Source organism: Neolamprologus multifasciatus, chromosome 13 (genome assembly GCF_963576455.1).
Source record: "Neolamprologus multifasciatus chromosome 13, fNeoMul1.2, whole genome shotgun sequence".
NCBI classification, from domain to species: domain Eukaryota; kingdom Metazoa; phylum Chordata; class Actinopteri; order Cichliformes; family Cichlidae; genus Neolamprologus; species Neolamprologus multifasciatus.
In genome coordinates this window covers 19219219-19234683 of record NC_140451.1, presented here as the reverse complement: position 1 = coordinate 19234683, position 15465 = coordinate 19219219, and the positions used below count along the sequence as shown (strand labels likewise).

At 39.8% G+C, this 15465-nt stretch overlaps 2 protein-coding genes across 3 annotated transcripts; both read right to left on the bottom strand.

Annotated features, from left to right (window-relative positions):
* Positions 1 to 4428: 4428 nt before the first annotated feature.
* lrit2 (leucine-rich repeat, immunoglobulin-like and transmembrane domains 2) lies at positions 4429 to 8733 on the bottom strand. Of its 2 annotated transcripts, XM_085182774.1 has the most exons (4): positions 8298 to 8733; positions 7292 to 8082; positions 5631 to 6370; positions 4429 to 4619 (listed from the first exon to the last, which is right to left on the bottom strand). In XM_085182774.1, exons 1-4 carry the CDS (start codon positions 8405 to 8407, stop codon positions 4593 to 4595), a joined length of 1668 nt encoding a protein of 555 aa, XP_085038900.1. In that variant the 5' UTR covers positions 8408 to 8733; the 3' UTR covers positions 4429 to 4592. The 2 variants fall into 2 exon arrangements, with proteins under 2 accessions (XP_085038900.1, XP_085038899.1); XM_085182773.1 differs by having other exon boundaries at positions 4429 to 6370.
* A 79-nt stretch (positions 8734 to 8812) lies between these two features.
* lrit1a (leucine-rich repeat, immunoglobulin-like and transmembrane domains 1a) lies at positions 8813 to 13597 on the bottom strand. The gene is made up of 4 exons (XM_085182772.1): positions 13193 to 13597; positions 12304 to 12764; positions 11174 to 11479; positions 8813 to 10897 (listed from the first exon to the last, which is right to left on the bottom strand). The coding sequence occupies exons 1-4, from the start codon at positions 13312 to 13314 to the stop codon at positions 9831 to 9833; spliced, it is 1956 nt and encodes a 651-aa protein (XP_085038898.1). The 5' UTR covers positions 13315 to 13597; the 3' UTR covers positions 8813 to 9830.
* Between the last annotated feature and the right edge of the window lie 1868 nt (positions 13598 to 15465).

Here is a 15465-nt window from a genome sequence, read left to right as displayed (position 1 = left end):
GGCAGGTTTTGGTAATTTACTGCTAATAAAAGCACATTGTTTTTCCAAATAAAGGCAGTTTTACTAACAACACAAGCAGCAACATTAAAGTTCTCCCTAAACTATATTATCAAATTATAAGCTGTATGTTATAGATACTGCTCTATTAACTTGTTAGTTTGCAAGATGAGATTACTTTATTTAGGTTACAATTATTTAGAGTTACTTTAGAGTAGAGTATTTCCCCTTCTCCACCAGCAAATTTAACTTTTCAATGAACTGTAAAATTTGAAAAAGTACTTATTGACGTATTTATAAACGTACTGATTTAACTGTTCAGGCATAAAGAATGCAACATAGTTAATGTGACATGTATCATCACTACCGGGTGTGCCTGTCCAAAGTAGCCTTGAAGGCACTGACACAAACTTAAACACAGCTTTGATGTCATTAATTTAAGACAAATGCCGTCTTAATGAGCTTGCAAACCGTACTCTACTGCCACTTTCTGGTAACAGTAGAAGCTGCTTAAACTACTGTCCCTGAGGTGAAACACAAAGAAGGTGTTTAAAAATACTTCAAAATGCTATTCTCAACTTTGCAAATGTTCATGTTGCAGCTTTTGTTGCGATATTGCCATAGTTCGAGCACTAATAGTCTTGGAGCATGATGAAAATATGAACAACAGGAATTAAAATGAGATGCTTGAAGAAGGCCTTACACAACAATATTACACATGTGCTGTTTGTTTGTTTTGTTTTTTCATTAAACCAGATGTTCTGCAAATATGCAGAGGCGGCAAAAGTACAGACATCCTGTGCAGACACTAGTGTTGAAAAATACTCCAGTAAAAGTTGAAGTACTGATTCAACTTCTATACTATCTAAGTAAAAAAAAGTACTGCCTCAGAAATATACTCAAAGTTAGAAAGTAACTCCTAGACCTGTTTTTATGGAAAGCTAACTGGACCTCGTGACTTATTCATGTAATAATTCAATTAAATTAGTAGATATGAATACAAACTTTATTTCAGTCTAAATATTAATTCTAATAAACATACTCTGCTTGAATCCATTACGCTGAACATGAGCAGGGAAAAAGAAGGAAAATAATAAAAAATAGCTCTATTTTCTGTTAATCACATGATGATCAATTGAACACAGTCAGGGTTTAAAGTGGGATTCAGCAGGTGGGGGGACCCTAAAATCATCTGTAATGGCTCAGTATGAGGAAAAAGAATCACAGCTCACAATAATTTCTGAGTATTTCAGTAGATTTTCTCAATGTACAGGCTGTGATTAGCTGACCTGCTGCTCTTTGAGGATGTACACAACTGAATTCAACCAGATGTGAGCAGGTGTTTCATGAGTTGTCCTGGCTCATTTCCATCGTCTACACTGACAGTACACATGTTTATGCTGGCTTTATATTACACCCTATGCAGCTGGTATGCAGCTTGAATTTGATGAATGAATCTAAGCATTATCAGCTAAAGTTCATATTAATCTCTAGTACTCTTTATGTAACTTAACTTGACCATGAGCACCACACTCACTGTGCACCAGTCACACACACTTTAAATCCATCACAGTACAGGAAACTAACCAGTTAATCCTGCACTAAACTGCAGACTATTTTCATGCAACCTTTAAGTAACACAGTCAGCCCGCCTCATTTTATTTTGCATAATATAAAAATTAATAATGTCACACACAAACAGTTTGTATGTTTGCTGATGTTTGTTAAGCTGATAGAAATGCTGCATTTGAAATTACCTGCCACAAAATATAACTCCCTTTATGGTCACTCTTCTTCTGTATGCTGAAGTACCGCTACCACAGCTTACCTGTGGACACCTGCAGTCGTTCCGACGCCAAAAAACCCAGAAAACAAACAATTTTTTTTAAATCACTGGCTCACTTTAACCCCAGACTGTGGCACACATTTTTTTTTGCGTCTTTCGTCTCGTTTTGCCCAACATCTCCTGGTGATTAATACACATGATTGCCTTTAATGTGTTACTGCTTAAATGCTCAAATCGGTTTGATGTTTGAAGGCCCACAATGACATGAAATTATAACTCCCCTCAAATGTTAAATCAAAAGTAACGAGTTAAAATGTAAGAATAGAAAGTGCAGATATTTGTTTAAAACGTAGGGATGAAAGTAAAAAAGTTTCCATTAAAAAACTACTCAGATAAATTCTACTTAAGTGCAGTAACAAAGTATTTGTACTCTGCAAATATGTAATATACTGTATTATGCTGATACAAGCCCTTTTGCTCTGCTCAGATTCAATGTCAATGTCAGCACTACTAATTATTAAGTTACACTAAACCAATCTCTGGGTATTTGTGTAGACATCAGCCAAACATGCACACTATTCCAAAGTTACATAAAACATGAAATTTGCAGATTACCCTCTCTAATCCAAAAAAACAACTTGTTCATCTTTGCACAATATTGCATAGCGGCCTAAAACGCAAAGTCCATCTGCCCTGATCTAGTTTGAACCGGCAAGATGTGTGTGACTGAAACTGATCATTTTGCAACCTCAGCTGACACATTTGACGTGCTTATGCCTCCAGTACGATGGAGACAAAATATAATAAGAGAAAATCCGCATACAGAAACGGTTTCACTGTAAAAATGTGATGCGCTTTTTTTTGCAGGTCAGGACACTTTTAAAGTTTTTTGAGGATCCAAACTCACATTTTTCCCCCCTTTTTTTTCCAATGTTGCAAGCTGTTAATGCTCTGGAGTGAAATGGGGGAATATGAGGAGAAGCCCAAATGATCATGCATTATGACATGTAAGAGGCAGCCAGGATTACTGGGCTATTTGACAGAGGATTACAGAGTGGAAAGTTGCAAAGAGCATTGATGCTTTAGAGTGAAAGAAAGCATGAAAGGTTCAAAGCACCCACAATATGTTTGCAGCAACAAAAGTTTTAAAAGGTAAATAAAATGTTAGTTTTTCTTACTAAAAAGAAAAAAAAGGCTTTTGTGTAGAGGGTTAACGTTTCTTTTATTTATGTTGCTACTGCCGAGGTCAGTAATAATAATGCACTGCTTTAGGCAACATTAGGGCAAGTGGGGAAAAAATAAGATAAAATCTTGTGCTGTTCTGTGCTGAAGTAGCTGAAATTGTGTGTTTATAGAATTCTACATTGCATTGTGTCATGGGCAGTGGAAAAGGATTACAACAAAAAGCAGCATCAATCCCTCACCCACAAATCATATAAACACATCGGAACAAGAAAGAAAGCAGATGTATCTGTGCTCCAGAAAATGAGAGCTGCCAATCTCAGCCAGTCATTTAAAACCCTGATCTTAAGTGAATACGTGCAAGCCTCGTCAGAGATGAACTGATCTTCTTGCGTCACAGGGGACAACACATGGAGTTGGAGGAGAGGGTTTGTGTGATCTGATCATAAAGTGACGGCAGGAGGGGATATTGGAGAGGATGCCAGTGTTTGGGTATTATGTCAAATGAACAATGCCATTGGCCAAAGAATATCTGATGTGCCATCTGTGTGGGTTGGTCAGTGCAGATCATGTGTGATACGTCGTTGCTGTGTTGCGTGTGTACAGAAAAAAAACGGGAACTGTGACGTACATGTACAGTGGCTGAGACAGGATTTAAAGAAATCAATGAATAGAACTAAACTGAATGCCTTTCAGCACATTATCCACAAAAAGGAAACTTCCTCTCTGCATAACCTAATCCTATGAATGAATTTCACTCAGATGCAATCAAGCGCAATTTTTGCAATGTGATCTTTAAGGCTATGCCTATCTTCAAATATGGAACACACAACTTAAATAATAAAACAATTAGATTCAAATAAACTTGTGTTTTCTGGTAGCCACAAACTACATAAAATCAGATTCAAAGGTAAGGTTTTCTCCCTACTTTGAGATTTTCCCCTTATAATCCTGCTTTAGCAGAACTATAAAAAGGGATAAACAGACACTGACAACAGACAGTATGTTTTAAAGCAAAATATATTTTTTATATGGGTATTTGTACGAATCAATAGTAACTGACACTAATTCTGCATATGTGCTTGCTTGATGTAAAACCTTGTAGAATTTATAGAAAATGTAGTAAAACAACCACTTTAGTCTGCACACATGAAACATGTTGAGGTTTATATGCACTACCACACAAAAAATGTAACTAGAACATTTTCTATTTACAAGGTGCGAGGTTTTTTCATATAATAACCATCTGTCTTTCTAATTAAAAATCCATCCTAACTTACACTTTTGACATGACAAGAAGAAAATGAGGTAAAATTAACACGCATGTAAATCCATAGAATAATGCTTAAGTGCTAACACATAATAGTTGATAAAGAAGCTAATATCCATCATTGGAGAAGCTGGAAAAAAGTCTTCTTTAGAAAGTCATTTGATATCGTTCTGATTGAAATCAATGGCAAAGGCTTTTTCTTTTCTGTTTCAAATATTTATAAAATGAATTATTACTGATAGTTAAAAATGCTGCATTGTAATAACAAGAGAGATGTATTATACTTCAGTCTGAAAAAAAAATCAACTTCAGCACAGCCTCTACCCTGGTGCAAATCCTTGACATAACGGCCATCATTCACATCTTTGCAACAACCTCCTCGGCCTAGAACAGAGGAAGAGATGAGATTAAAAGCAAGGCAGAAAATATGATCATTCCCCTGAATATTGTAGTAATATAAGCCTAACAGCACTGGATCTTGAGCCACTCCTCATTTCTGCATGTTTTGCTAGGATAAAGGGAAAAAAGTGCAACAATTTTTTTAAAACGTGCCCAAATTTTTAGAATTATAGTATATAAGACAAAAACAGAGTTTATAGAGTTCTAACAAGCTTTAAAGTCAATAAAAACCTATACTTTTCAACACATCCTTAACTCTATGAGACAAGCTTTCTTGTAATTTAATTTAGCAGTCTTCTTTGGATGTTGGCTGCCTTTTGTTCTGTTCTCTGTTCTCTTCAACAATTTGAGGTCTGGGCTCTAGATCTGCTGATTATTCTACTCTTCTAGAGTCGATGGATCGACTGAAGGGCCCAATGCCTCACTCAGGGCATGTGTCAGGTCTTTTCTTTTAAAGCATATACTGCACAGCATGCCTCGACGTTTTCAACTAATAGCACTTTGAAACTCACCTTGTTGAAGCAAACATATTTTTTATGTCTATCCAACTGTGTTAGCTTTGGCTTTTTTCATAGACTGAAGAAATGGGGGAAATTGTCTGTTTTTGCAACAGGCTGTTCGAAATAAAGTGCCTAAAGATAGAATTTAAAATAGGTTTGTTACTAAGTTGTTTGTTATGTGTTGACACAAGTGTCTTTATTATGCATGAATGATTCAGGTCAGTGTTAGGTGGCTTAACACACAAAAAAAAACCATTCAAAAAAACAAGCAAAATATTGAGAAATAAGGGGTGGCTCAAGACTTTTTCACAGCATAGTAGAGCTAGTATTTCTATTATTTATTCCAAAAATAGAAAGTAAGACATTGTTCTATAACAATGTCACTGCCATGTTTTCTGTTGTTGTTTTAACTGATGGTTTTTTAATATAGTTCAGCTGTGAGTCTGCTGTGGTCAGCTTTGGCCTTATTCAGTCTGTCCTCTGACCTCCTCCTCACCTTCCTGTCTTCACTGGAACCTTTATTAACCAGGCCCTCATCACTGGCGGCCTGCAGACTGTCGAAGGTACCCTGCCTCTCCCTTTCCATGCCTCCTGCTGAGCCTCTGTCTCTCCTTCGGTTCTTCCAGCTCTCCATTATACCATCCAAACAGGCCAACCTGGTGTCAGTGGTGCATGCATACATGCCTACAGGCACTGCCAGCACCATGGCTAAAACTATCACTACTATATGTATCAGCTTCTCCCTCTGCTCCATCTCAGTGATGTCACTTCCTGTTACAAAGATGATGCACTGTTCTGGGCGTGGTGCGTGATTCTTGAGGGTTACACAGATTTCATATTTAGTTGCAGGCATCAGGTCAGAGATGGAGTAAGAATTAATCCCAGGTCCAATGTAGATTATTTCTTTTTTATCAGCATCTGCACGACCAAAGTGGATCGTGAACCAGGTTTCAGTGGGGCGTTCTAGGGCAGCGAACCACTCAATGGAGATACCCCGTATTGTTTGCTTGGCGATGCGGATGTCGATGTAGACATTTTCATCACCAGCCCGTGGTACAGCTGGGAGGAGTGAAGACTGGGAGCTTCCTGCAGAGCGCACCTCTAGAAAGATGCTGACAGAGGAGTTTCCAATGAAGTTGACAGCGGTGCAAGTGTAGACACCATGATCAGCTGCATGGACAGAGGGGATCACCAGGAGGGATCTGATGGTGTCATCATCCACTCTTTCTTGAGATTCTGGGATGACATTAGGGCTGTTATTGTATGGGAACAGCAAGCTTACAGAGTAAAATATTTTTAAAAATTAAATAACATTAAATAAAATTAAATAAAAAGACTATACAAAAGTGTCCTGGAACTGATCTTCCACAAACATACATAGAATTAAAGAGTCCTGTACTTTATTAGACAGTCATAGATGTCTGTTGTTGTTGTTTTTTGTTTTTTTGTTTTAAACAGTTAATTGTTCAGTCTACAACATCTCATAAAATAACAACTAATGCTCATTATATATTGTGCAAACCTAAGCTGAAGTGATTATTACCCTAATAGGAGCTAAAAAGTTCAATTTACTGTAACCTGCACTATATTTCCATCCATAACAAATCCCAAGAACTTAGCAACTTGAACAATTTGTTGTTCTTAAGTCAAAATAGAGGATGGTTTGTTTTGCTTCATCCACAAAATCAAAGGTTTAAAATAGTAATTATTCTCCTGTGATCTCACATTGTAGACTGTAGTTATTATTATCAGTATTGTTATAATGTTTGAGAATATTTCTTATGAGTTAAGACAGATGAATGTCAGCAGCAGAAATAGTGGTGGGACAACAATGGGGGCAGTAGTGTGGTTACTATGAGTTTGCATGTTGTTTGATTGATCTGCAGTAAGCAGTCCTCTCAGCAAGTTAAGTCTAATGACACGCCGGTTTATTTAATTACAAGGTGGCCAAACAAGATGGACAGCAGTGTACACTCTTAATCAACACTGACAGTGTTGTGCAGATTGGGAGATTGGTGGTGCTTACATCACCATGTGCATACATTGAGTTTTAATCCTCTTGATCTTAATAAAGGTTTGCTGCGCCACCATTGAAATGTGTGTTTAAGTATCAGATGTGCTGTAGTTTATTACACACTATGGTCACCACACTCTTACCATGAAATCCTCTGATTATCTTCAGACCATATGTCCACCACACTGAAGGGTCAGGCCTTGCTTTGGCGATACATCGCAGGGTGACGTTGGCGCCCTGTGGCAGGCTGATGTTGGCTGATGGGGTGCTGACTTCGGGCTTCATGCATGCCTGTAGCTCTATCTCATGGAAGAACTTTCCCGCCCTAAAGTCCGGCCCTGAGCAGGTCAAGTAGGAGTTCATCAATATAATCGGAGGGCTCAGAGACCTGATGAACTCCACGAAGCCCTTTAGGCGACAATCGCAGAGCCAGGCGTTGTCGTGGAGTGCCAGGACAACGTTTGGCCCAGATGTTGTCGCCTCCCGCTCCTCCATGTTCTGTAATTTTTGGTAGAGAGGCCAGTTTTGGAAGACCTCCTTCGATATCACCGTAAGACGATTGAAGGATAAGTCTAAGTAAGTCAGACCTGGCAAAAACCTTAACGCATGCTCCGGTAGGACGTCCAGCTGGTTGTGCTTCAGATCCAGGATCTTGAGAACCGGCGTGTCCTCGAATGCTGTCCATGGTACTGAACGTAGCTTATTGCCTTGCAAACGGAGCTCGGTTAAGTTCCTCAAACCCTCCAGACCCTTTGAGTTTATCAGTGTGATTTCATTAAAGTTCAACCACAAGTTCTCCAACGTCAACGTTTTTGAGAAAGCTCCTCTGGGTATTTCAGTAAACTGAGACTTTTCAATTCGTATTTTTGTCAACTCATGTGGAAGGTCTTGTGGTATAGCCCCAAATGCGCTCTCCTCCATACATATTAATGACCTAAGATTAAAAGAAAGAGTTTATATGATGATGTTATTATTTATTGTAATATCTGACTGACTGCTAGGATCCATCAAAAGACAAATGTCACCTTCTAGAGGCATATAACTATATATTATAACTATATTCTGTGTCCCTGACTCGTATACACCCACTGACATATAAATAAAACAGAAATCCCCAGGAGGACTGAACTACTTGAAACCAGTTCTTACCTTCCATGTCGGTCTTCTACACAGCTGCACCCGCGTAAGCACTGAGAAAAAGTTTCACAAGCCTGAATGTTTATTAAAACTATAACAAGCAGGTAACAAATTATGTCCATAGTCCACAAAAAAAAAAGATCCTGAATTTGAGGGCTACATTCGTGCTCCAGACATGCCGAGTGCGGCAGACCAGAGAAGCCTATTAAGCTTAATCTCTGACGTACAGTGCAGGAAGAAGTGACATTTAAATCTTGGGCAAGACACGCACGATTAACACTTAGTGTCACTAGGTCTGACCCACTGTGCCTTTTAGATAGCTCTATATTCTGATTAGTAAACTATAAATAGTTCAAAGTTTGATATTGTCCAAGAGATTAAATATGCAGATATATAAACAAAATAATTTTTAATGAACTTTGTAAGTGAAGATTACAGAGACCCATAGTATCTCAGAACCAAAGTATGGAAACTGATTATTATTGTGAGGTGAAGTAGAGTTATAAGAACACACAATATCACTCAAGTACATGCAGTATAAAAGTTTATTTAACTATATTCAAATAGGTAAGTATCACTGGAACGAACAGATCTACTTTTAATGGGGTAATGATGCCTCTAGGTGGCACAAAATAGTCACATGGGAAGATTTTAAGTATGTGTCTAATTGGGGGAATATAAATGATTTAACGTTTCCTTTTTGCACCATCTCCACCCTATTTACATTGTGTCATAGTTCAGTCCTTCAGTACTTCTCTCCAGCTCCAGCTTCTCTCCATTCACCAGAGAAATGAACCATGCCTATGTGTATATCTTCTCTCAGAACATATGACAGATATATACAGAGGCACAGAATTAACTGCATATGTATATGTGTACATAATCTGATAAAGTATTTACAAATCATACACATACATATATGATATAAACAATGGATTGTCTACCATTGAGTTCCCTTTAAATTAAATTGGATTGGAGAGGTTTCGTCGCTGGGCCGTGTACGTGAGGTGGAATAAAACTTTACAGTGTTTGCTATGCTCTTTCACTTCATGCATCATGTTTTCTTCTTACAGGCTTAGTGATAAAAAACATTCTTTTAGACATAAAAGCATGAGCGCGCTTGGAGTTTAATATTAATGGATGAATATGTGTGTAACAGTCCAGTGAGTTTCACTACATCTGCAAGAAACATGAAATTTTCCATATCTACTCAGTTGCCCAAATTCTTTAAACTGATATTTCCATTATTGTGCAGCGTGCAAAAGTCCGTTGATAGAAGTTGGCTCTCTGTGGCGGTGGAGTTGGTGGCATTATCCAGCGAGGAGGGATGGGAGGGGGCGTATGGGAGTGCGTTGGAGGGGGACTGATGCCAGGATGCTGCTGAGGGGGAGAATATGGGTAATGCTGGGCATACGGATATGGGTTGAGATGGGGATGAGGGTGCCGGTGGGCATGTGAACGAGTTTTGGGGTTTGGACTGTGACGTGAGTGTGGGTGAGTGCGGGGAAGATGACGTGGAGCAGGAGCCGGAGCTGGAGCATGACGTCAGCAGAAGTACTCATTAGGCTGTCCCTCTATTTTAGCTGTGGCCTCGGAGTCCAGGCTGGAGCGGGCTGACAGCAGCCGGTTGGACTCCTCGGGATTCAGTCTGTTCAAATACTCACCCTCGAGCCCTTTGGCCTTTGTGCCGGGTGAGAGTGTTTCAAATGTAACATATGAATCTTGGATGTCTTTTGATTTCTTTCCCCAGTACTTCTGAATGCGTCTCTTCAGCGCCCCGCAGCATACAATAACAGTGAGCGGGACTGCAATGATACAGGCCACTGTGATCACAATAACATTAATCAGCTTCTGGGTACCAGTAGCACTAGCTGCTTCATCAGTGGAGAATATGACACACTGCTCCTTCTTGGGGATCAGACCCTTCACACACACACAAGCAATGTACTTGGTCCTGGGCACCAAACCATCGATGGTTACACGGTTCTGCCCAGCTCCAACATTGATCTTTCTCATGTCCCTCTCTCCAAACACCGCATAGAGCACACTAAATGCTGTTGTGTTTTTGGCTTTAGGGGCTCTCCAGTTTAGAGAAATTGTATTGTCTGTGTCCCCTACAACTTTTACTGAGCGGACCACTCTGTCCGGGTCCTGCTGTAACGATGAGGCGTTAGCTGCCAAGTTACTTAGATTAGTCTTTTCCAGATCCAGCAGTGCATCTGAGTTGGGGGAGGTGGCAGGCCCTGGGGTGGCTCCTTCAGCCAGGCTGTAACTGGATAGTCCAGGATCAGGCCCAACACCAGGCAGGAGGCCAGGATCCAGGGCCGGCAAGGATGAAGGGGCAGAGGTTGGAGCCACATATCTGGCCACCAGTTTCTCCTGGTAGGCAGCTTTGCCCATTTGGTTTGGTTTTTTGATTTTGGGCTTCTTGTCATTGTTGGTTTGGTTCCCCTCTGGTTTTGGCGAGTTGGAGACAACGAGGGAAATGACAGCCTCTGCATTCCCTGCGTAGTTAGTGGCCTTGCAGATGAATTTCCCTGAATCACGGTAGGACACTGCTGGTACACTGAGGATTGACCAGGTGATTCCTTCCTTTGAGGTTTCCTGCTGGACTGTAGTGGCAGAGATGGAATAGCACAGTTATAAAATAACAACAGAAAAAGTAATTTGACACCCGAGACGTCCCCTTTGACAAATGTGAAAAGAGACAACAAGCTGGTGATTACACAATGTTGCATTGATGATCAGTGTTGCGTAACTCACTGTGTTGGCAATAGATGTCACTCAGACTTACTAACTCCACTCGTGGCTCTCTATTTAATTAACAGCAGCAATACAGAGCACACAAAATCATCTTATCTCATCTATCCAAATAGCTGCTGACTCACCTGTTCCATTGAGGGCTCGTCCATCTGCCCTGCGCCATGTCAAGTCTGGGATGGGGACGCCAATGGTCCCACACCGGAGCAGCACATTGTTTCCAACAGCGCTCCTTACTCGTGCCACAGCTGTGTGGATACGTGGAAGCTGACAGCGGCGAAGCTCTGCGTCGCTGAACAGGACCCCCGACACACTCTCCGGAGCTGAACATCGAAGTCTCGTGTCGATGAAAGCCACTGAAAGAGTCGGAGACTTCTGGAACTGGACCAGGTCATAGAGCCGGCAGTCACACACCCAGGGGTTGTCATGGAGACCTAAGGGCAAGGGTACAAGTGAGGCTACAGGAGGAAGACAAGTGTCCAGCTGTGGACGAAGTGATAGACCAGCCTACAGATGGTTGGTGTGGATGTAGGGATGTTAATCCTGTAAGAGGATTAATATTTAATTCATAAACTACATCATGGCCATGACTATGGCAATGATTGTGATGATGACGATAATGATGATGATGATGGTGGTGAAAATTGACTAGAGATCAAGATCAAACTTTGCTGTCATTACACACTCCCTACAAGAAGATTATAACAAGACTCGTTGTTGATCACAACACCTCCACCAACAGAGTGCATAGAGTTGTGTGTATTTTTATATATATACAATTTGAACTGTGTTTTTCTTTTTTCTTTTCTTTAATAAAATGTAACTTAAGAGATGATGTTTTAAACAAAAGCATCTTAAATCTGCTATGTTACACTCTAAAACGCATGTAATAGATGTCAATATACGGCCTGTTAATATTAGTTATTAAATATGGAATATAAAGATGAAATATTAAATATTATAAGAGCTTCAAAAATTATTATTGAAATTGTTACCTTCATATTAAAGACAAAATGTTACTTTTTTCCAATGTTACTTTTTATACAACATGTTTTTACTCACCAGAAACAGCTGTTGTTGTCAAATTATATATTGCTTATGAAATCTTAAGCTGCTTTTTTTTTTTTTTTTTTTTTTTAAAGTTGCTTTGCAAAAGGTTAGCACACTTTCATTAAGCTCAGAAGAAAACAATGCACCTAAAATGCACTTTAAAGGATTTAAAGGGAGACTTGATGTCAGGATGGGCACTGCCTCTCACCGAGTATCATCTTGGAGCTGTCTGGCCCTTGTGCAGGCTTTGCAGCCAGCCAATTGGACAGCACTTCTGCAGGTAGGGTCACCAGACTGTTGCTGGACAGATCCAAGTAGGTGAGGTTCTTGATGTAAGTGGTAGCCTCCGCGGGCAGGGAGGTGAGCTGGTTGTTGTGCAAATCGAGAAGTCTGAGGCTAGGCATATCCATGAGAGATTCCCAAGGAAAGGCGGTAAGGGCATTCCCGTCCAGCCGAAGCTCTTCCAGGTTATAAAGCCCCCGGAAACTGTCCGGGTTCAAGGCGGACAGCGTGTTAAAAGACATCCACAAGAATTCCAAACTGGAGAGGTAGTTGAAGGCTTCGCTGGGTATCCGCTGGATGGATGTCTTCTCAATCCGCAGCTTGGAGGTGTCAACAGGAAACCCGACAGGCACGAGAGATATATCGGGATCATTGCAAATCACGCTCCTAAAAGTCGGAAATATTTGTGTTAACTTCACAAATTGCATTTGTGCATAGTTTACGAATCACTAAAACTTTAAACTAAATCGACAATTAATGACAACAAATGTGTATTCAAACGTTAACAAGCAGCAAAAGTCATGTGGATAATGATTTTAAAAAATACTTATTCCCCGTCCCACCAAAACACAAAAAAGCATAGATGAAAGCCTGAAAGTGCCTTTGAAAGATAATCCTGCATTAAATAAAATTGGAGCGGCATGCACTCCCTGAATTATCTTTTGTACACGTGTTCACCTCTGTGCAAACATCTGTCCTCATATGATGACAAAATGCATCACTGTGCAAAAAAACAAATAAAACAAAACAAAGAAACAAACACACAAAAAATACCACACAAGATACATTCATTTCACTTTGGGCATCCAACTTACCTCGCCTTTGATCCATCACTCAGGTTGTGGTAAAAGCAGCTGCACTGCGAAGGGCAGGCGCTCACTGGGGAAAAAAGTTGACCCGTGGCCACGTAGAGCCCCAGCAGCAGGACGAGGAACATTTTGGCCAACTTTTATGCATACGCAATTTGCCTACATGCGCCCACTTTGCGCCCACTGAAGTCTATCAGACTATTTTTTTCTCTTTCATTTACAGGAATGTCATCCGTACGGCGCTGTCCCACCGCTTCGCTGCCCCATAGTGATCAGACTACTATGAGTCCCGAGATAAAAAAGGATAGACAAGGATTAGCGAAAAGGCTGGCGTTCGTTTCATCTGGATGCGTATTGCATCCCGGAATCGGATAGGCTGCGCAGAGACGTCCCTATTTATTACCACAGAAAAACACTTCCGAAATGGTCATAATCCACTGTGATGTTTGCTTTTTTTGTTTCTTTGCCTCAAATGTAGCATGTTTATTTGAGCCCTGCCGTGACTGTTAATCTGGGAGTGGAGTGGACCGTGTTTTGCCACAAGGTGGCCCCGATATCATACCCTATGGCTCCTACGTCGGGACCTGAGCGCAGGGAAAGTCCTCATTCAAAGTTCTATTATTTATGCATCTTTTTCACCTGGAGAATTAAAATTAATTAATAATTTTAGCACAAATATCTTTTATTGCTTCTATTTACAAGCGAATTGAAGCAAAAACGGGGGTTTTCAAATGCATGTTTAGGTAAATAAATTCCTACAAATTCACATCAGAATATATCACTTCCCTCACATCAGTGATGTCATCAATGTAGCTACATATATATATATATATAAACTAACTATCAACAGGGATCCAAGTAGTGCCGACATAATTTGACATAATAAAAGAATAGAAGAAAAAATACTGTTTCCAAGGACGTTTGAGTGAAAGAGACTCCTCCTGGCCTTTAGATTTCACCTCAGTGACCTATTTGGACTCATTCCCACACTAGTAGATAAATACCTCCAATTGTTTTCCATTGTAGGTAAATACTACACATTGGTTGGCACCTACCCTGCATTCCCTAAGCTTTCATCACACTGGAAACTAAGCATTACAAGTCTTTAGACTTGCACAAATGCATAAATACACTCTAAATAGATGCACACAAATCAGGGCAAATGCATATGGGTGAGAATTTAGAGTATTTGTGAATCCATCCATGAGTATAGTGTTTTTCTTTGTTCATTGTCCTCTGAGACCTTTTGAATTAAAATCCCTTCAACTCGCAGGTTACATATGGTTTAAGAATTGCAGAGGTCTGTTCTGTGGCTGTGAAAGTTGTTAAGCAACCAGAGCGATCACGTTCCCCTGTGCTGAAAGGAGAAATATTCCATATTGTATGGCAAGCAAGTAATCTCATTTACAGAAGCCAGTAAAGCCATCTTTACATGTATGAACCAGAGACATTCTTTAAGATGCAATCTCATACTTAGTGTGCAAAAAGCATTTGCTTTATTATACACTATTATCAACGGGGGTCAAAAGAAGTAGTGTATAAACACCCTCAACTGTGAAAGGATTAAAAAGGAATCTATATATCTAATACATTACATAGCTACACAGACTTTGTTTTTAGAAAGTGCCATTTGTAAATAAGACCTCTTGCACATTTGGACTTCATTATGAAAGAGTTTTTTCAGTAAGTAGCACTTTTTTTTACATTACCATCTAAATTTATCCAGATTCTTGATCCTTATGAGACTTGGAGAGACCTCTGTCCCCTCTCCCTATATTGAAACCTAAGGAATCCACAGAAGTCTAGGGACAGTAGCATGATTTCATGTAATTTCCACAAATGTTGATCAATAAAGAAAAATCTGAACTTGACTGTTAGTGTTCACAAGTTTTTGTCTTGAAGCACACAAACCCACTGTGTGCTATATTGTTTGTTTGTTTTTTATGCTGGTCCAAAAGTGACCAGTTTTTGTTTTTATCCTCTATCATTTCAGGCACCTTGCACAGCTGATTTAACCACTTGATGTCAGTCTGTCGATCAAAATCTTTGATTCTTTGCACACAAGAACAAAAAATTATAAACAGGGATACAGAACAGCAGCACTGGCATGGCTCCGCTGTAGAGTGCTTCCAATAAATAATTGGTTAAGATGGCTTTACTGAATTGCAACACATTGCACACACAGGCTGCAAAGCACTGGTGTGGAAATGGTAGTCTTAATCTTAATCTTAATTTTAAATCATGTGTATGAATGCAGATAACAGCAAATGCCCACAGAC